The sequence below is a fragment of the Phodopus roborovskii genome, unplaced genomic scaffold (genome assembly GCF_943737965.1).
Source record: "Phodopus roborovskii unplaced genomic scaffold, PHOROB, whole genome shotgun sequence".
Lineage (NCBI taxonomy): Eukaryota > Metazoa > Chordata > Mammalia > Rodentia > Cricetidae > Phodopus > Phodopus roborovskii.
In genome coordinates, this window is record NW_026126540.1 from 2,901,184 (window position 1) to 2,922,977 (window position 21,794).

Here is a 21,794-nt window from a genome sequence, read left to right on the forward strand (position 1 = left end):
AGAGGAGTTATTTCAAAGTGTGGTCAGGGTAAATGCACAGAGTCTCCAGAGAATCAAGCCATGAAACTTCAGAAACCAAGGTGGCCAGTCTACCCTCTGCTCCAGCAGCCACAGATGGACTCTAAGTCTAGGATGGACTACTTTCTGAGAAGAGAGATTTGAAAAAGGCAGTCTGAAATAAAAATAATTTTTAAAGAAAATGTACTTCTTGCTTCCTGCTACAGGGGTAAGCACCTTGCTATATTGTAAGGAGGTACTTGCCCATGTTACCATGTATAGCTATGTGTAGGTGTCTTTGCTACTTTTTTATTGCTAGGACAAAGTACTGTGACCAAAGCAATTTATAAAGGAAAGAACTTAATTTCCTGCTCATGGTTCCAGAGGGTTAGACTCCATGGCCCTCATGCTGGGGAGCCTTGCAGCAAGCAGGCAGGCCTGGTGCAGAAGCAGGGGCTTCATCTGGATCCACAAGCAGAGAGCTAACTGGGAATGCTATGACACTTCTTCTGGTGAGATAAACCCTTGAGAATCTTAGGGTTCAAAGTTCTCTGCTCAGTAGGGTCCTCCCACACATCTCCATCCTAAGTTACAGGATCCCATCCCTTACTAGTTAGTGGCCTTACTTTCACTGGGCACCTTCTGAGGCTGGGATTTGAGTTTTTGTTGTAATTCAGCCAATCTCATAATGAGGGGGTTGGCTTGATTTTCTACAACTCGAACTAGGTGGCTGCTGGAGATTCTCTTCCCAGGAGCACTTAGAAACCTTTAGACTGTTTATACACACCCAGAGCCAGGCAATTGTATTACTGAGTTCATTCTTTCCCTTTGTTACTGTAGCCTGAGATACTAGACAGTGGGTTAATTTTATCACAGAGCTCATTCTTTTCTTTTGTTAATTTCTCTAGGGACACTAGAAGCAACCAGACAGAATCATTATTTTCTTTATTTTTTTCCCACAAATTGTCATGATTTATGTAGAGTTACCAAGTTCTTTGCTTCTCACAGTATGTGAATCAGGATAATGAAATGCATTTATCTCAGTTTGCTAATCATTTCACACCATGGACTTTCCATGCTCTTCATGCTGCTGCTAGGAGAAGCTGCAGTAACCAGAGCTATTGGTGAATTGGCAAGTCTATTCCAGAGGCTTTTAAATGGGATTTAGGCCAGACATGGTGGTGCATACCTTTAATCAAGGCAGAGGCAGAGGGGCAGAGAGGCAGAGAGGCAGAGAGGCAGAGTCAGGGGATCTCTTTGAGTTTGAGGCCAGCCTGGTCTATAAAGTGATTTCCAAGGCAGCCAGAGCTATGTAGAGAGATCCTGTCTCCAAAAAAGATTTGGTGTAGCCAGGGAATGGTGGTGCATGCCTTTAATCCCAGCACTCAGAAGGCAGAGGCAGATGGATCTGTGAGTTTGTCAGCCTAGTCTACAGAGTGAGTTCCAGGACTGCCTGTTGTTACACAGAGAAACTCTGTCTCAGGAACAAAAAGGGTGGAGTGGCTGGTGTTATTAGAGTGGCTTATAGGCTATGGCCCAGCTAGTTCAACAACGGCTGTCCCAAATCTGGTAGATGTTTAGCCCATGGGCCTGGCTGTCTCAGCAGTCCTTGCTCTATTAGTGTCCTATATGATCAGGTTTTAACACCAGTGAAGAAATGCCTCAGTGTCAGGGTGGATGGACTTGCCAACAAGAGTGAAGACAAGCAGGCAGAGTAAAAGCTTTCTTCTCCCATGTCCAGCAGGTGTGGCTCAGATTTAGGGTGGGTCTTCCCATCTCAACGGTCCAATCAAGAAAAATACCTCACAGGTAGTGCTTTGGGTTTTAGTTAATTCCAGATTTATTTAAATTGGCAACCAATATTAGCCACCACAGCTTTGAGTGTTCTAAGACCCTGACTGGATGCCTGAAAATACAGATAATACCAAGCCCCATATGTGGTATTTGTCCTATGAGTGCAGGCCTATGAAACTGTCATTAAACTAGGCACTGTAAGGGATTGGTGGGTTAATCTTAGTTATCAACTTTATTGGATTGAGAAATGGCTAGAAAATTGGTGTGTCCATGAGAATGTTTCTGAGGATAACTGGCATGTGCTGAATGGAACAGAGAAGAGAAGACATCCCGAACATGGGTCTAATAAGCTAGAGGTGCAGACGGAACAAAAAGATGAAAGGAGGAGGAAGCTTACATATTTGATGATTTTTCTTCCTTATAACCTGTGTAACACTTTGTTTAGAATTTATTTAAAATTCTGAAAGAAGTTGAGTGACTATTTTCAGTGGTAAATTTTGTTCTTTGATAATTCCACGTATGTACACTGTGTTCTGGTACATTCAGCATCCTGAGCAGGCATTCTTGTCTTGGCCATTACCTGTGGACTAGATTGTTCAGCCTTTGGATATGCCTTTGCATAGTCATTTTCTGGGCCTTCAGCCTCAGATTAGGACCATAGCCCTGGTATGTTATGTTCTTAGCTTTCAAGTCCTGGAAATGAGCAGCCACTGGCTTCACAGGTTTCCCATCCTACAGGTGGCTATTGTGGGACTATCTTGCCTCTAACTGTGTAAGACAACCTAATAAATCTCCACTTAAATTACATGTATATTCTATTGGTTCTGTCCCACTAAAGACCCCTGACTAATACAGCAAAAACTAACAATAATGAAATAGAATAATTGTAACATTCTACAGTAACATTTTATACTCTTGGGTCATTAGTAAATATTAGTTAAAAAAATTGCTTCAACACAAGCCCCATGGTACTGTGACCGTTGATCTGGTAACTTGTATAGCTGCTAAGTGACCAGCAGGAGGGTAGCATACACAGTGTGGATGCACTGGACACTTGGATGATTCACATATAGGGCAGGATAGAGTGGGCTAGCATGAGATTTCATATTATTAAGATAGCATGTAATTTAAAACTTAGCAATTATTCATTTCTGAAAACTTCCACTTAGTATCTCTACTATTGACTCTCAGTAACAAACCACAGAAAGCAAAAACCCACCATGGTAGTGTCACTGCTATATATAGCACTTTTATGTGGATCTCAAAGTAAAAGCACATGTTCTAAGTGCAGTTCTACCAATCCATGTCTTATTTTCAGTAAAAAGCTGTTCATCATCAACCACAAAGTTATTTTCATCCTAATGGATCAGAGACGTTTCCCTCTGTATCTGGAGCAGAACCTTATTAGGCTCTGACCAAGGTTGCAGGTTTCTTCTGTTCTGCTCTCTCTCTCTCTCTCCCTCCCTCCCTCCCTCCCTCCCTCTCTCTCTCTCTCTCTCTCTCTCTCTCTCTCTCTCTGTCTCTGTCTCTCTCTCTCTACTATTGTAAAAAAAAACATTGAAACATGAGGTATGAGTATTAAAAAGAAACCAAGGAACTAGAAGATGAATGACAGATAGTTATTTATTCTAAGAGCACAATTTACAAATGTAACTCTCCCTTTAAACTCATTTGCAACACAAGAACTTGGGTGATGAGACACCCAAAGCTCACAGGTAAATGGAAGCCCTGTGCTCCAGCAAAATACTCCCCCTTTCTCGATAAGCCCTGTTCCCATCATTTTGCCTTAGGGCCACAGCTGAGAACTGTCCACATTCTTCATGCTGGGGCAGTGGGCAAATGAGAAGTAGGTTATACTGTCAAGGGCTCAGAGGGGTTCTCCCCCTCTGAGTCTCCCCTCTCACCACACCAGGACTGCTTCTAAATGTCCCCTCCATCTTTATATTTGGTGAGAAAAAATAAATGTCATGCTATTCCCCCCAAAAAGCACACATCTCCACTTTATAAGGTTACTTTTATGAGTCAGACTTAGTTGGAAAAAAATAACTCATTTGTGAATAAAAATTGTTGTGCCATTCTTGGGTTCTGGATAAAGTGCATATTATATTATGCCCTGGAATTACATTATTGCATTTCCTCCTTTCAGGCGAGGGCAGATAAAGCAAACTGAGTTCATATTATGAAAGTCAGTTACCTTCAGAACAGGCCACAACCAGTGGAGTACAGGGAATCTACCTGTGGACACTCTGCAGTAGCTGCCTGACTTAGTGGTCCCAGACAGAACAAGGTTGACTTCCATTTGGCAGAATCTTGGTATGAGTTCTTGACCTGTGGTAGGAAGCTGGAAGGGAAATTGCCAGAACCTGTTCTCAGCTTGGTTCATCTATCTGTGGGCTCGTGCTATGACTAAGAATAAAAGCCTAGATGTAAGAGGAGCACAGCTTGCAAGGTCTCCCCTCTCCACTGAGCAGAAGGCAGAGGGCCTCGGCTTTCTCCTCCAAATTTCCCATTGATCTCAGCATCACTATTGTGATTTCGTTTAACAGTTATCTGAAAATTGTCTTCAGCAAGGCTTTGTGCTAGTGTAGTGCAAGAGCAGAAGTGGGGTGACACCTCCTGACCTACAGAAGCTTATAGTGTAAACCAAGAGGCAGACATGATCACAAAGAAGAGGAAAATGAACTATTCAAGAGCCAGGTCAAAGCAGTTTCTGATCCATCCCAAAGGGGGATGGGCAGAAGACAGATGGTTCCAATGAAAGCCTGCCATGGCTTCAAGAGCCAAGCAAACGGAACAAGGGTAGCCCTTTCCCAAGAACCCTCAGTGCCTGACAATGTGGGAAGTACATTCAAGGGTCCCAGCACTGGCGTGGTTGGGCAAACAATGACCCTACAGATTGTATGTAGCAAAATGGCATTTTCTCCAAGGTCATTCAATCATTATCATGAATAATCATTACATATGGTAAATCATCCTAATATGTCATAATCATTATGATGAAATTATCCTAGGTTATTCTGAAGACAGGGAATGTGACTCTGCTGGCTTTGAGGATAAGAGATAGGAACATGAGCCAAGGAGCACAACTGGTACCAAACAGAGGCAAGGGAATGGGGCTTCCCCTCAACCTCCAGGGCAGTGAGGCTTTGCTTTCAGCCCAATGTGACCCACTTCAGACCTCTGGCCTCTAGAACTGCAAGTGAATGTATCTCATGTTTTGAACCCACAAGCACTATGGTAATTTGCCATATGGAGATAGGAAGGAATATAGAGAATTAGTTGTGATCCCTAATGAAATGTTTGCTGTGGACGTGTGTCCTTGATGTGACTGTGGATTCATAGACATCTTCTTTACAAGCACACACAAGATTCCCTTTCATAACTTGGTTTTGGTGGGAATGATTTTAGCGGATGATATCCTGAGCAACGGTAACAAATAACCCAAACTGGACACGGGTCATGGCTACTAGCCTTAACCGTGTGGGGCTGGCTTTTTGCAGCCTGCAGATGACTTGCTCTTGCCCTGGCTACATGTGCTTAGCAGTCATTTTAGTATTAAAATGTAATCTTTTGGGGATTGAATATTTGTATTCAGTTTCCAGTGGAACCATAAAGAGCCTTAAAGGAGGATTCTAGGGTAAACTCATGTGAAGAGCAACCCTCCCTCCAACCAATAGTCCTTATTTGGGACACTATTAATACCACATGATTACAAACACCCTGGTTTTCCATGCAGAAAACAAAAAGTAAAATGTGTGGACAGGGGAAAGCATGAACAAAACCAACATATTACAGGGTAGTTGGGGGCATTCCTTCTTGCCTTCTCGGTATAGTCACTTGGGTGACTTGGAGCAAGGGGCAGTGAAAGCCACATCAAGGTTTTATACCACTGGCATTCCCTGCCCAATGTTGGTCACAGACTCTGCCCTCTAGGAGCTGGGTTGGTGAGGCAAGGACTGTAGTCTGTCTGAGCATTTTCAGGCCAGGGCAGGAGTGTGCCCCTCTGGTCTGTGTTACAAGGACTCCGCCTTAGGCAGTGCAGGCCTGGAGACAGCATGGTCCTACAGGAGTGCCTCTGATTTGGCTGCTGTACCATGACAGCCCTAAAGGATAAGACTTTTTTTCCAGTGGAAGAAAACATGACTTCACTTTGCCCTTTTATTATCTTTCCTCCTGTATACGCGTTGCAGTCTCTTTAATTCTCCAATTTTTGTTTCCACGCAATACGTTCTGCATAATGCATTGCTTTCCTATTCTTAATGATTGACTCTGAATTATTGACATTAATGGAGAGAAGGATTCAGGAGGAGTCGTAATTAGGTGTCTAATATTGTACTAAAGTGCTTCGTAGATTGAAAAGCGACGAGTTTCTTTCTTAGTGGAGTGCATGCACTTGGATCTGTATGGCCCAGGAGACAAATTCTACTCCTACTTCAGACCTGTGGTAGTCTGAATCCTGCAAGAGCAGCTGCTACTCTACCTTCGGACCTGACAAGAGTAACCTCATGTTTTCCAAAAACTAACTGACTTTCTTCCAGACTAGGTATTCAGGATGCACTTAACTACCTGATCAGGCACTGAATGTTGGGTGAGCTGTGAAGGGCAGGTACAAAAAACTGTGTCATGCCCACTGACCTATTTGCTTCCTATTGCTGTGACAGAGACCATGGCCAACTTGGGGAGGACAGGGTTTCTTTGGTTTACACTTTCCCATCATAGCCCATCATTGAGGGAAGCCAAGACAAGAACTCAAGGAGGGCAGCAACCTGGCGGCATGGACTGGAGCAGAGCTCATGCTGCCTTACCAGCTCCCCATGGCTTTCTCAGTGCCCCCCTCCTTCTTAAATACAGCCCAGGACCACCTGCCCAGGGTGGCACTGTTCACAGCGGGCTGGACCCTCTCACATCAACCATTATTCTACAGGCCAATCGGATGGAGACATTTTCTCAGTTGAGGTTCCCTCTTACCAGATTTGTGTCAAGATGACAAACAACCAACAAGCACACTCACAAAGTCCAAGTTCAGTGCTCCAGAAAGAACTGATGAGGTTGTATCTGCAACTCGTTGTTGTTTGGAGTGAGCCAAGATTGTGGAAGAAGAAGGGGAAAGGTAAGAGAGAAGGGTTATGATTCATGTCCTTTCTATGGTTCTGGCAGTGAATCAAGGTGGATTCTGAAATGATTGGTGTGTTTTCTTACTAGAAAGACCCCCATGGAGCTCCAGTTAAACAGCCCTATGCTAAAATAGAAGGGATACATTCATACTCACTGGTTGTTATTGGAATATAGCATGGGCAATCCCCTCTCCCAAAATACCTTGCCCAGCTGTTCAAATTGTTTCTGGTCCTGGATGGGAAATTGGGCACTTACCAATTTCCAAACAGCTGATTCCTGAATGAATTGGCTTTCTTAGGAAGTGTGTGCACACAGACATGCCCTCAAATGCACATCTCAGTGAAAGCAAAGTGTCCAGAAGTGGAGAAACCCCAACAGGCCTGACCCAGGACACGCAGTAGCGTAAGAACTTCCAGCACCCACTGGATTCTGCTCCACTCCAACTGTGGTCTTGAGGCTGGTCCACATCATAGCAGAAAAGTGGAAATTTTTTGGTCATGGAATGGTAGTGTATGACCAGGAACAAGGTGACATCAGGTTGGGATAGCAGAGAACACAGGCTGCTGGAAGGTCTCATCTTCAATCAGAAGACCAGAGACCATTTCCTTGCATGTTCTTAAACCATAATCTACATGATTACTGCATTTGACCACCAGAGGGCAACAGTGTTTCTAGCGTGAGGAATCTAAGAAAATCAAGGAAATCTCCCAGGTGGGATCTTTAAACATCATTTGGTTCCCCAGCATTCATGTTCTTTGTTTGTTTGTTTTTTTTTTTTTTTTGGATGAAGTCTACATCAAGAATCGAATCCCTCATGATGACCTAGTTTATGTGCGTATATTTGGATCACAGTGTTAAATACCACTCTTGCTTTTGTCATTCACTCTCATGATGTAGAGTACAAGTCATTTCATTACCTAAGTAAGACATTGGAGGTAGCAGCAGAACATGTGCCTAGCATGTACGGAGCTGTGGAATCAATCCCTGGAACCCAAAATTAAAACAACTGGACCCTCAGAAATTGATTTCATAACTTGCTGGTATTCTCACCCCTAACAGAAGAGGGGTGCCTATGGAGTTTTACTCCTCTCACTTAGATATCCACTTGTTCCCCTAGCTCAATCCAGGGTGAAAGACAGATACAATATAGCAACCTAATACTTTATCCTACCAAAGGGCCTATGGGATGCAGACTGTACCCTGACGGTACCCCTCTACCAACAGCAGATGAGTCCTCTGGGTACTGTGGCTTCTCTTGTCATTGAAGCCCCTGCAGCCACCTTTCTGGAAGCTGTCCTCATCAGGCTAAGTTTGTGTTCTTTTAGGTGGATGAGCACTTCAAAGCAAAAAGAATGCCAAAGTTGCCTTTCCTGAGGATGCTACCCCACATATGAATTAAGGTCACAAAATCTATCTTAATGCCTAACACAAAGTGCTCAAGAAATAGCTACTGGGTGATGAAATACCCAGGCCCATATTTTGATACTTTGCCTGCTTTATTATATGATACAACTTTTATAACTGCCTGGTGTTGGAAGAATTTTGATAGGTAGAGAATGCTTACATATAGGTTTCCAGGTTGTATGGCTCTTTGGAGGTAAAACGGAGCCAGTTTAAAGTATAAACCTATTGCTGATCCCAGGAAGCCAGATCAATGCAATTCCCCATCAGGAATCAGGGCCTATTCCTGGCCACTCCCCTTGGTTTCTGCTACCCTCATAGACCTTTGCATGCCCTTGTCAGATCTTTATCACCCCAACACTGGCCTGCTTGATCAACTTTTGTAGTGGGCCTTTCTTTAGTAACCTTTTAAGGAAAACAATTTCACTAGATTCTTGGCAGAAATTAATTCTTGGCACACCGACCTCTTTTCCTTGGCTCCTGCAATCACATGAATGCTGAAAACCATGGAGATAAGGGGGATTAAGGGGAAAGGAACATAACATCAGAGAATTGTTTCTTAGGGCTGGTGTCTTAGATCCACGTTTCATTTACTCTCTCACACACCCTTTGCAATTAAGAAGGGCCTCCTTAAAACTCAGGAACATTGTGCTATGACAGATGATAAACAGTACCAGAGCTCTTAGTGAAGGCAAAGGGAGTGGTTTTCCTTCAAGTTTTGAGAGTTAGTTTATTTCTTAAGGATACCAAGGAGTCCTTTTCTAAGAGGTGGCTAAAAGTACAAAGATATTTAATGTTTTTTCTTTAAATTTGCATTTATTTCTTATGTGTGTGCATGCATGCCATAGCAGGCATGTGGAAGTCAGAGGACAATTTAGGGGACTCAGTTCTCTTCTTCCACGCCCAGGCCAGAGGACCAAAGTCACATCATCAGGCTTTTCCCAGTGGCCATCTCACTAGCCCTATTTTATGATTCTTAAAAATCATCTTGAAATGATGGGAAATGATCTCTGATCTTTGAAAACTGGTGTACTTTGTCAGTCTGGGGTTTTTTGTTTTGTTTTAGTGGAGAACACTCCCCCAGCTAACCAGGGAGGCTGCCTTCAGGGATCCTCTTTCCTCCCTGAGAGGAAGGCAAGCTCTTAATGCGACCTCCTTCCTCTGGTGAACTACTGAAGGCCAGAACTTGGCGGAAAGGAGCATATACCTGAGACAGTAAAGATTTTTGTTTTTAAACAGTTACAGTAATTTGCCTTTTTCTAGAAATAAGGAACAAAGCTGACCTTCCATAGGGCGGCTCACATCATCTGATCTAGACAGAGGACAGTCTTTACCATCCCACCGATTAACACCTTATGCTCAGCGCCACATAAGGTTTATGGCCATGGGTCTGTGGCTTTGTGGAACATTCAGGGAGCCTCATTGCCTTTAGGCCTCTGCAGTTGAGTAAACTTTTTAAATCTGTTTGAAGAAGGGAGCCATGCAGCAGCTTCACTCACACAACTCTGCACCAAAGTCACAGCCTGGAAAGCACAGCTTTCAGTAAGTTCTGGCAGACTACTGTTGTGGCCCTGTCACTGGCTGGTTAGATGAGGACGATGCCAGAACTAAGTGTTCCCTGCCTATGAGGAATCTTTATCCCGACACCATACACAGTAGTCTACAATTAACAACCAAACAGAACAAAACGCCAGAAACTTGTCTGCATGCTGAGAGCTGGCTTAGACTTAGGACATAGCCTTTGGTAGAAGCCATTGAGTTTAAGCCACAGGTCGGTTGGGTATATAGTGCGCATCCCAACAGCAACACACTCTGGGTACCCCAACCAGGACTGCAGTTTGTGGGACCCTTTTCTCAGTTCCCCCAAACGTCCTTATCAAGACTTAACATGTTAAGTATCCCTGGCTTAGGAAAAGTCGGAAAGGCAGAGTCAGCGTTTGAGGACACCACACTGCCGCATGGCACGATCTCGGACTGGGAGCTCAGCTTTCCCTGCGCTTGTCCCTCCGCGTCGCGGCCCACTCACCCACGCGCGGCCCTCCTGCACGGCGGCCAGCACCCGCAGCGCGCTGGGCGAGCCGGCGCGGAAGTTGTAGAAGTGCAGCGCAGCGCGCGCCGCCAGCTGCAGGATCCCGCGTGGCAGCCCCGCCGCCTGGGGACGCGCGGGGACTTCGGTGTGCTCCCAGTCCCAGGGCGCCACGGCAGCCGCCGGCAGTGCGAGGCTCAGCAGCAGCCAGAGGCTCAGCAACAGCGCAGGCGGCAGGGCTCGACGAGGCTGCATGGACGCGGACGGCGTGGGCCAACGGGACTGCGTGGATGCGGGAAGCTGGCGTGGGGCTCCCCGAGTGGAGTTCGCAGTGCTCGCGGAAATAGGCCGCGGCGGCCACTCCCCTCCGCCCCCGGGTCGCCGCCCCTGTCCAAACAGAAGGACCAAAAAAGCGCCTCCGGGAAAGCGGGTCAGAGAGCGTGTCCCCATTATGCTTATGCGGTGAGAGGGGCCAGAGGGTAGTGGGGCGCCTCCTCGAAGGCACACCCCGCCCCAGCTCTGGGGACCTGGCTTGGTCGCCTGTGGCTGCTGCGATTTCGTACCCCTCTAGTTTTAGAGCGAATCCACTCCAAAGGTTAGCTGCAGGTAAAAGAGAGGGGTGACAGAGATGGGCTGCTTCAGGCCTTGTTGGGGACTTTCAGAAGAGACAGTTGGGGACAGGGAAAGTGTGCTGAAGGCATGAGCAGGTAGTGAGTGCTTGTGAGCCAGTCTGGAGGCGAGACAGGGAGGAGGGGCGGTGGGCAGCAGGACAGAGGATCTGAGAATCCAGTAGATTACTTAACACTGGTGAGAGGCCTTTTGTTGAAGCCAGATTCTAGAGCAGTGAGATGTGGATGCAACGGAGAGAAAGCCCCTGGGGGCGTGGGATGTTAGAGATAACTCAGTGAATTAAGGCTCTTGCCATTGAGCTGGAGTTTCTTCCCAGGTCCAGCATGGTGAAAGGAGAGAACACACTCAAGCAAGTTTTCCTCTGACCACCACCCATCCACCCACTACACAATAAAGTAAATAATAAGTGAAATGTAAAAGAGAGAGAGAGAAAATGAGAAAGCCCAGGGCAACCAAAGATACTCAGAGGTCTAGCCTATCTCACCAACAGTGGTCGCCCTACTGAAGGGCCAAAGAATGTTTGAGACCTAGCTTGTTAAAAACTGCCTGCAATGCTGGGGGAAACCTGACCGAGAAAGGGGAAGGCTGTTGGTTGGGTAGTTTCCCCGCCATTCTGACCTGCAGCCTACTATCTACCATCTGCCTTGGACTCCAGCACTCACAGATGAGATTCTGGAGCGAGCCATTCCACAGTCATCAAGCCACAGTGGGCAATGAGCAATCATCCAAACAGCACTCCGGCTGTTGCCTGTCTGTGCACTGTCGTTCATTCTGCAGATTTGTGAGACACCTGGGTCATGGGGAGATGAGGATGAGCAACCAGATGAACATCTGAAGCACGCCTAGGCAGGTGGGGCTCAGACAGTCAATGAGGCCAAGAGAATGTGTCCTGTGCTGTTTGCATAATACACTCTGCAGAAAATTGAGGGCAGGGCAGGAAGCCCTAAGATATTTAACCCTGGTCAGAGCTGGAAGTCATATCCAGAGGGGGCAGCAGAATCATTGGGGTAGAAGGACTGTTTTAAAAGGCCCATACATCCTTAATTTTCACTTCATTTTGCTCTCTTTCCTTGTCCCTATACTAAGCATGCTTAGTACCCACGTGTACACCTGGAAAGCAATCTGCTGTCGGAAAACATTTATCTCCTACATGGGTGAGAGGTGGCCAGATCACCTATCTCTCTCCTCCTGCCACAAATGCCAATGAGCAGAGACAGAACTTGGATCTTTATCTTGCACTTTATTCAGAGCCAGGCAGTTTGAGAATGCAGCAGATTAACACGCTGAGGACAAGTTGCCTTCCAACTCACTGAGCCAGGAGGAGGGAAACAAGCAGCCAGTCACCCTAGAGCTGTCATGGCCCTCTGCTCAGGTAGTCAGCCACATCTCTTCCATCGAACATCTAGGCTTGAGAACTGTCTTGGAACATGGACTCTAGTTGATGTTTTCTGGAATCCCCTGCATTCATCCAGGGTTGGGGAGTTAACATACAATGAATAAGCTATTCACTTTGTGTGTGTGTGTGTGTGTGTGTGCGCGCGCGCGCGCGCGCCTGTGCTAAACTGTTAACCATACACATGCAGATTCTTTTTGATGATACAGAACACAAAAGTGTCTGTATTTTTATCTCCTGTCCAGACCTCCTAGTGCCCTTTGGATATGCATGTATGTATAGAATACCTCTGGAAGAACCAACCAGAAACAGTCACAGTGGTTGTATTTGAAGAACAGAATGGAGAGGAAGCAAGGGGTTGGAGGGCTTATAATGTCTGCCTTTGGTCTGTGTTATTACCTCAGGTAATCCAGAGCCCAGAGCATGCAGTTGGAGCCAGGAAATTTGGGGTAAGGTGATTTTCTCCTGTTTATGTGTGAGTGACACTTCCTACCTCACTGAATGATTGTGAGGTTCGAGTATGCTAACATGTATGTGCAGATAACAAAGTACTGACTACTTGCAATTGCCATTGTTATTGTTGTTACTATCAAATGAAAAAGAAGATGGAATCCTGACAAAGAATAAACACAGCCATGGCTTTATTTTCATAAATGATAAAAGAGGTTGTGCTAAAAACAGATGGGCTGTTCAATAATGGCTTACACATTTCCTCCATATAATCTTTTATAAGCACTGTTAGCAATCAAGACATATATAAATCTATATTAGTTATTTCTTTCCTCTGGCAAAGATGAAGGTAGATGGGTTAAGCAGAAGGATAGGGGTAACCCATTTACCTTCATCTATAAACACCTTTCCCATCCTGTCTGACTTCAGAGAGTTGAAGCCTGTTGAAGCCCAGGAAGAATGGGGAAGATGTTATTTCTGAACCATGGAACCAGGGACACTATTGAGGAAAATGCAGCTCGTCTGATTCCCTGGGTCTTCGTCTCATATTTTAAGAGGACTTGGCTTTTGTTAAAGTTAAACCCTATGAACTTACACATTCTCTATAATGTGTTCCTAGCCCATGATGCCTGTCTCAAAACCCCTTGAGGAAGGCACTTGGCTGTTCACAGAAAAATAGGATTCCTACTTGATAGTGCCAATTGCTTTTCTAAAAGATATAGTCTTTGGTCTCTGCTCCCTGACCTCTGCCATGAAGGTACTTTGGGTTCATGGGGGACTTCATGACGTCTCCCACACTAAGCTCTTAGTGGCTGCAATGAAGCCTTAGGGGTACTCCTTGCTTAAGAGTAAAACCCTGAGTTTGGAGGTTCCGGCAGCTACCCACATGATCCCAGACTCCATAAGGGAGTCAAAGCCTGCAGTGCAGGCTGCTGACAAATCACTAGCCAGAGTCCTCTGAACTGTTGAAGGTAAGAACTACAGAGAAAATTCTTTCTGAAGGCTGAACTGGAGCCAAAAAAGGTTCATCCCAAAGAGATGCTGTAGGAAACAAGGAGCCTTGCATTGTTTTCTGCTACCAAGGAAAGATTTCAAAGAAGCTAGTATTTAGTCTTTGTACTTAAGAACCCAAGCAGGCAGGGCACGATCCAGTAGAATTATTTGGTGAAAATATTATATCTGTACTAAGTATGTGTAATTTCAGCTGTGTTTCAGATATGTCAAATCAGCTGAAGAACTGAAATCCTAATTTAAACTGATTTAAATATACTTGTTGCAGAGGTTTTTTTGTCCTGCCAGGTTCCATCACTTCAGCCCCAAAATGAACACACGGAGACACTATATTAATTATTAAACTATTGGCTGATGGCTAGGGCTTCTTATTGGCTAGGTCTCTCTTATTAACCCCTATTAATCTAAGTATTTCCACATGGTCTTATCTTACTGGAGAATGCCTGGCACGTCCTATCTTCCCAATTGGCTACATGGCCTCCCTCTTGCAGGCTCTCCCTGCCTACCTTTCCCAGAATTCTCCTCATCTCCTAGCCCTGTCTATCTTCCTGTCCCTACTGGCTATAGGCCAAACAGTGTTTTATTTGTTAACCAATAAGAGAAGCATATATACAGAAGGACATCCCCCATCATATATTTAATTATTTGTGGCTGGTGACAACTAAATTTGACAATTGAAGAACTGACTTTTTGTGGCAACAATTCTTAATGAAATGGCAGGTGGTATTTGGGAAGCTGTGCTCTATTTTCTCTCACTGGAGGATCTTGTAAATCTACAGTTTGATGGAGCGCACTGAGAACTAGAGAGGTTCTGTCACTCACTCAGGGTTTGTATCAGGAAAGGATGCCAGGTTCACTCCAGGTACTGTCTCATCTCTTCCACAACTGCAGGTGTCACCAGGGTTGTTTGGGTCAAAGCCTGAGCCCTGACAATCTAACCAAGCTAGACATGACCACCTGTCCTCAATATGTCAGTTATAGAGATAATAGTGAAAAACAGAGAGAGGAACTTAATGTGACCACACTGGGTGGAGGAACAGATAAAGAGGTCTAGTGATCTCCTAATCATTTTTCACAGTCCTGATCTAAGAGTTAGATTTGAATAGAGGGCAAGAGGTTTGTATCACCAAGCAGTCCTCTTCAAGGGGTGATGCTGCCCATGGCTTACCCGTCACTGTCTCTGCAAGGTGGCCTTATAAGGTGGACAGCCATGTGACATTTCTTCTTGGGAGGCAAACTCCTATGGTTTGTACAGGCATCTGCCAGAATGAGATTCCCTTGGGGGAAATTGTAACTCTCCAGGGATCACTGTTTCAATACTCAGAAACAAAAGGAGGCAAAAGTATCTCTCTTTTGTAATATATATATATATATATATATATATATATATATATATATATATATATAATTTCACATACTAGTGTGAGGGTGGAGTGGGGTGGAGCTCTACAGTCCTGACAGTTTTCACACATGCATATTTCCTGGCTTTGTTTCATCTTTTTTTGTCGTTGTTGCTTTAATAAAATTATACTACAGCAGCAAAGGTAAAAACTAAGAGCTTCTCCAGTTCTGGCTAAAACCTGAGTAAATTCATTTCATTTTACCAAATCGTGTTTCCTAATTCATTTTGACTTTAAAAAAAAAAGGCACTATCCTAATTTCTTTTGAAATACAGGGAAAGTAAGGTGGTAGGTTTATGTTCCCACCCAGGTCCCTAGTGACAAGCCTGCCTGGAGTCAGGTCTTCATGAGTCTAATCATGGTCCAGGAGAAGCTCACAGACTAGCCTTCAGGCACTCTGGGATGCTGCAAGACTAACAGACATTATAGAAACACCTATAGTTTCTACAGAAGATGGAAGTATTAAGATTCCTATGCTCAAATTGTTTCGTGATCTCACTAATTCAGGCACATCAAAGCTCACCACAGAGTCTGCATTTGCATGCCCCTGCTCTGGATGTAGGAGCATCTCTAAACATTTGATGATTAAAAGCCTTGCTATGCAATTTTGTACTCCGCTTAGCTGTGGACATGATACAATTCGTTTAAAATCCACATGTATTCATGCCTGAAGCTAAAAGTAACTTAAGTTATATGGATTTCAGAAAAAATGGTGTTAATTCAGAACTGATAGACCCATTTTGAGGTGTAATTGCCAACAGATGGTTTTGTTTTGTTTTTAATATAATGAAATGGAAATAGCCAATAACCTCTGTTAGATCTTGCAATTTGATGACGCAAGCCCTCAATTTTGGCATATCATGCTAGTTAAGAAGATGGTGTCTCTAAAGCCAAGTCATATGATTCTGGTGAATTTGGCATAGTATTTTGTTTTCTACCAGTCACTTAAATCAGGACACTCACCATTCTGAAAATGAATCAACACTACACCTTGTCTACATTACACCTTGTCATCTATAAACTGAGATGTCAAATATGTTATTCATTGAGATTACTTTAATTTTTGAGTCAACACTGAAATAAAGCTTGAAAAAACTATTGTTTTCTGGTTAAGAATCTGGCATATTCATTACAGAGAGGATTAATAAATTACCCACCCCCCCAAAATAGTATAGAACTTTATGTTCTTTAAAGAAAATTCTAAAGAAAGATCATGAATAATTTTTAATATTTGGATGCATGACCTTCATGGATTGGTTGATTTGGGAACTGTGATATTAGTGCTCTTAAGTTAAATTTGCATAGATTATGTTATCAAGGTGAATCAAAGCCAGCCCTTCATTCCACAGAGGAAGGTAGCTAACTGCCCACGTTCAATGGCCTAGATAGCAGCAATGGATTAGAGAGTGCATGATCTATTTTTCTCCTTCTTGCCATTCCTTCCACAGTGTGCATTGCAGGGTGTGTTTACACTAGTGGGAATAAACACAAGTGGCACTGATAAGGAAACCATCTGGCAAATAAGGAGATGACACAATCCCCTTGGTGACTTAGGACACACAGAGACTCCAGTGGGTTGAGTCCCTTTCAACGTAATGACACCATGGGTGGATCTTCATGTTAGGAAGCTAGTCAACAAAATCTGGGTTCAGGTTCCAGACAGAAGAAGGGCTGGAGAGAACTAGTTAAAGGGGCATCTGGAGGGATAATAATGAGGTTGGCTGGAACAAGGCTAGTAGCTTCCTGAGGTAAAGGAAAAGTTGAACTCAGGAGTTCCACAATGTATACTGTCTGGCAGATCTCAAAGGCTTCTATGTACCCAGACTACAAGAGCTTACACAAGGTTAACTCCATTCTGTGAACGCTGAACTCCAGTTCTAGGGGACCTGATGTATTCTAACCACTAAGGGGCCCTTGCACTCATGTGCACCTCACCTCCCATACTTGAGGGGAAAAATCACTTACAAAGAAAGAAAAGAGCTGAGAGCATGGCATAGCAGAATGGGGTCTGGCTCCAACACAGTTAACCTGATTGGTTCAGCCTCTTCTGTGTGGGGTGATGGATGTGCAGTGGATCCCATGATATTTGGAGGGAATGTCCACTGTGAAGCATCTTCACTCAGCGGTACCAACTCTCTGAAGAGAGCTTGGTTAAATTGTCTTTCCTTTGGACTAAGTAACATTTCCCATCTTCTTCAAGAAGCTATATTCTGACCACCATGCAGGTGCCATACATTGCCTTATTAGTAAGATATTTTAAGTTTTCAAAAATCCAAACTCAAAAAGATCAATAATTTTGATATGTCTATTGTTTAAATTAAATAAAGCTATTGAATGTTGGAAATTTGATGAGCTATACAACTCATTTTAAACTGTGTGAAAACTGATGTTGCAATCCAGACAGGTTAGGCTTATGCTAGGATAACATTGCCTGTATGATGGGGCTTATTAACAAAGGCCCATTGTTTATCTTACCACGTGTACATGGTAGTTTGGCTAGAGGCATCACTGTGTGATTTCCCATTGTCTTAATTTTATGAGGCAGGCTGATGGAGCAAACTTTAGTGGAGTATCAATCATTGCTATGACCAAATGAAAAAGGGAACATAGTCAAGGATAATTAGACTCTTAATGTTCCTGGCTAGTGGTGAAGCATGTTGCTTCTGATCGCCTTCTGTTATTCAGGATCAGCAATATGGCTCAGTGGGTAAAGGTGCTTGCTGCCAAATACCACAAGCTGAGTTCATGTCACAAGACCCACAAGGTGGAAGCAGAAAATCGACTCCCTCAAGTTTTCTGATTTCCACATGTCACATGCATGTGTGCACATGATAAGTATAAATATATACTTATATAAATATGTGTGCATAAATAGAATACAAACCCAGGTATCAAAAGAGACTGAGAAATAATACGAAGTATATTTAAGATTTTAAAATTTGCCTTTACTTCATGTGTATTAGTGTTCTGCCTACACATATGTAAGTGCATGGCATTCATGTAGTACCTGAGGAGACCAGAAGAAGGTGTTGGGTTCTCTGGAACTGGAGTTGGACTTGTAAGCTGCCATGTGTAGATGCTTAAAAACTGAACTTAGGTCCTCTCAAAGAGCAGCAAGTGATCTTAATCATTGAGACTTTTCTCAAAACAAAAACAAAAACAACAACAACAACAAAAGGAACACTTCAAGAATTTGCCTATAATTCTCATGCAGGACCCACACTAATCTCTGTATAATCCCTATTTTAGTATGCATTATTGCCAAAGTGAACACAAAAATATGAATTTTTTTTTATAAAAAGCATGTCACATAGTTATTGAAGTTGTCACAGTCAGAACCTTAGCTCAACAGTCCTAACAGTCGCCTATCCTCAATCAGCCAGTAAACAGACAACAGTAAAAACAGAGGAAGAAGGTTATTAAATGTAACAAATAAGGAAATCCAAATGACTATTTCAGTCTATCTTTGGGAGTCCATGTATGAGATTCAGGTTTAAATGGGGGGTGAGAGGTATTTACAACTAAGGAGTTTGGACCATGGTGTGGTCCTGCCCATCACTGTTACCCAACATTATGTCAGCTCTGGTCTCTCCTCTGAGGGGGGCTCTCACAACTTGTCAGAAATCTCTTCCAGAGAAGAATTCCTTCCCCAGCTGACATTAGGTTTCAGCCTTTCCTTCTCTCAGAATTGATAGATCCCTGCGGCTTCCAATTTCTCAGGCACAACTGTGTCAGTGGTCTGATGCCAAAGGGATGTGTTGTTATGTCTGCTCTGACTGATACAAAACACTGTGCTCATGACACTGCTGGCCTCACCTCCAGTTACCGCAGCTGAGCATTTGTGCTACTTAAAATATTATCAGTTCTCCACCTCCTGGAAAACAATGACACCTGGAAGAACTTAGGCATTGTCATAAGCCTGGAAGAAATGAAGATATTCTAAAGAAAACAGAGCAAGTAGGGGGGTCATCAGAGGCCCCTTCGGTACAGGGATTGCTGAACTACCGTTGAGCCCTTTAGAAATGATAATTTTCACATATAGAGCATGTTTAAGATTTAAAAATTTGCCTTTGTTTCATGTGTATTAGTGGTTTGCCTACACATATGTAAGTGTATGGCATCCATGTAGTGACTGAGGATGCCTTCAAACCTTCCTCTGGCTCATATGATCATTCTGTTTTCTGAGCACTTCTTTTCAGAGTTTTCAGAAACTCTGAGAAGTGACCTGAAACCTTCTTGTACTCCTCTTGCAAGGGATACACATACAGGTGGACATACTGATCTCCCATCATTAGGGGCTCTGCAGTCTCTCCCAATGCCTTCACCTGAATCTTACATGTGCAGTGTAATGGAGGAGAACACAGTATAATAATAGCCTTGCATCATCTCCCATTCCATCCTTCGTGGTGGTTATAAAGAAATGCTATGATTGAAATGAAAACAAATAATTTAACTGCAGGTATGAAGACTTTTTTCTAACTGTCTCACACTCCAAACTGTCTCTGAATAGAACAGATACAACAAAAATTCAAATGATGGGTGTACATGTAAGGGATTTTCTGGCACAAGGGCATCTTGGCTGTTGGGAGCCAAGGAATACCACAAAGTCACACTACAATAAACCCCAGACAAGAGCCTTATTGGAGAAAAGAACAGAATGGTGCCTGTCTTTGACCAGGCACAGAGACAGCAGAGGGCTGGTGAGGGTGGGCAGCCGTTCATAGGGTCTTTGAGACATGCACAGTGAGCTAGTGGGAAAGTACAAATTGGTTGGAGGTATTGCTTGGCTATTCATTCACATATTGTTTGCTGTTAACTAGCTTGGGGGCAGGCCAAGGGGAGGGTGATTTTACACTGGTTGGTTACTCTACGTACTTTTGTTTGTTTAATTGATTTTGATATTTCTTTTATGCTATATGTTAGAAAATCATAGACTGCTTATTTTCATTGAGTATTTACACTTAGACACTGATTTCAGCTAGTGCCTCTTAGACTTGAGTGTGCATCAGAATCCCTTGCTGAGCAAACCCAAGCTGCTGAGCCTGTCTCTGGGCATTCTGGGTCAATGGGTCTGGAATGGGATAAGATATCACATTTCTGGCAAGTTCCCAAGAGATATTAATACTGTTGGTCCCAGTTTGGCTACAGGAATTCAAGGAGCATGATGCAGGAAATTGTAGGGGAACTGCTGGGAAACCAGAAACCATATTACTATGTTTCCCCAACATTGGGTGTTTGAGGAATGGGGGTGGGAGGATGCCTTAGGCAACAGGACAAAAGCATCTAGCCAGAACTGTGAACTATAAAGGACCCAAGCAGGACTAGCTCTTCCGCATTTCTCAATCCCTCCACAAACCATTTAATACTGCTCACTCTTCACAAAGCCTGCTTCCTCTTGGCTGGCCTTACAGTTGCTTTGTTCTTGTTTATAGAACAGAGGGTTTCAATAAATCATTCTTTTTAAATATTATGCAAATTACACTAAAGTCTTGAGGGGAAAAAAAAAAGACTTAATCCTTTTTCTAGTTCTCATAAACAAGGCCAGAGTAAAAGCTAACTGCACTGGCTTCATTGGAAGTCTTGCAGCTCCTTGCCAAGCACAACACTGTGGCCTCTACCTGACTCCCCTCTTAAAGTCCTCTTTGGGATGGTATTACAGGGGTGCTCTCCAGGGCCACAAGTCCACATCTTAAAAGGAATCTGGGAGAGAGTTAGTAAGGGAAAAATAGATTTATTTACAGTTTTGTCAAACCAAGGGTTCTTTCTGCTTCTTGTAGTGTGAATTATAGCTGCAATTTTGTAGGGAAAAAAAATGAACCAACGCTAGGAAAATATTCATGTCAATTTGTTATCTTCCTGGGAGATAGATTCCCCTCATGGAACCTCAGTCTTTCCTTTTAACCAGCATGGGATTCTAGAGGAATTCTTTAGGGCCCATTGTTTTTCTAGTCTGATAGTGAGAGGGAGGAACCCAATCATTTCTCTTTAGACTGCTTTTCTTACCAGGGCCACAGTATGTTGCTTGCAGACTCTGCCTTGCCAGTATGAAGTCAACAGAAGAAGAGAGGGGTTGTAGTGTCATGAGAGTTTCCCTACCCCTGAGTAATATGATAAACAGCAGAACCATGTCAATGTTAACCAGGACTCCTTGGTTGACTTCAGGTTCTAAGGCTTAGAGGGTTTTTGTTTGGTTTGGTTTTTCAAGACAGGGTTTCCTGGTGTAGCTTTGGAGCCTGTCCTGGAACTAGCTCTTGTAGAAAAGACTGGTCTTGAACTCACAGAGGTCTACCTGCCTCTGCCTCTCAAGTGCAGGGACTAAAGGCATGTGTCACCACTGCCCAACCTAAGATTTAGAGTATTGATAGCATAGTCTCACAGTGTGCTCCATCCTGATGCAGGATAGTCTCTTGATCCTTTCATTAGCAGATAAGAACTGTTCTTTCAGGGCTGGACTGGGGTATACCCCTGTTATGAGTAAGGTTTTTCCCACTGCCTGGGCCCACTGCAGCACCAGCCCCAAATAATACACAGAGACTCTGTATTTGATATAATTCTGTTGGCCAGTTACTAGTTTCTT

At 43.7% G+C, this 21,794-nt stretch overlaps 1 protein-coding gene across 1 annotated transcript in view; it reads right to left on the minus strand.

Moving 5' to 3' along the window:
* Nucleotides 1-10,798, minus strand: part of Rarres1 (retinoic acid receptor responder 1) — a 34,300-nt gene extending 23,502 nt beyond the window's left edge. Inside the window, exon 1 of the mRNA XM_051199065.1 lies at nucleotides 10,334-10,798. Within this exon, the coding sequence (XP_051055022.1) occupies nucleotides 10,334-10,783 (450 nt within the window). The 5' untranslated portion in view covers nucleotides 10,784-10,798. The remainder of the gene's footprint in view (nucleotides 1-10,333) is intronic.
* Nucleotides 10,799-21,794: the final 10,996 nt, after the last annotated feature.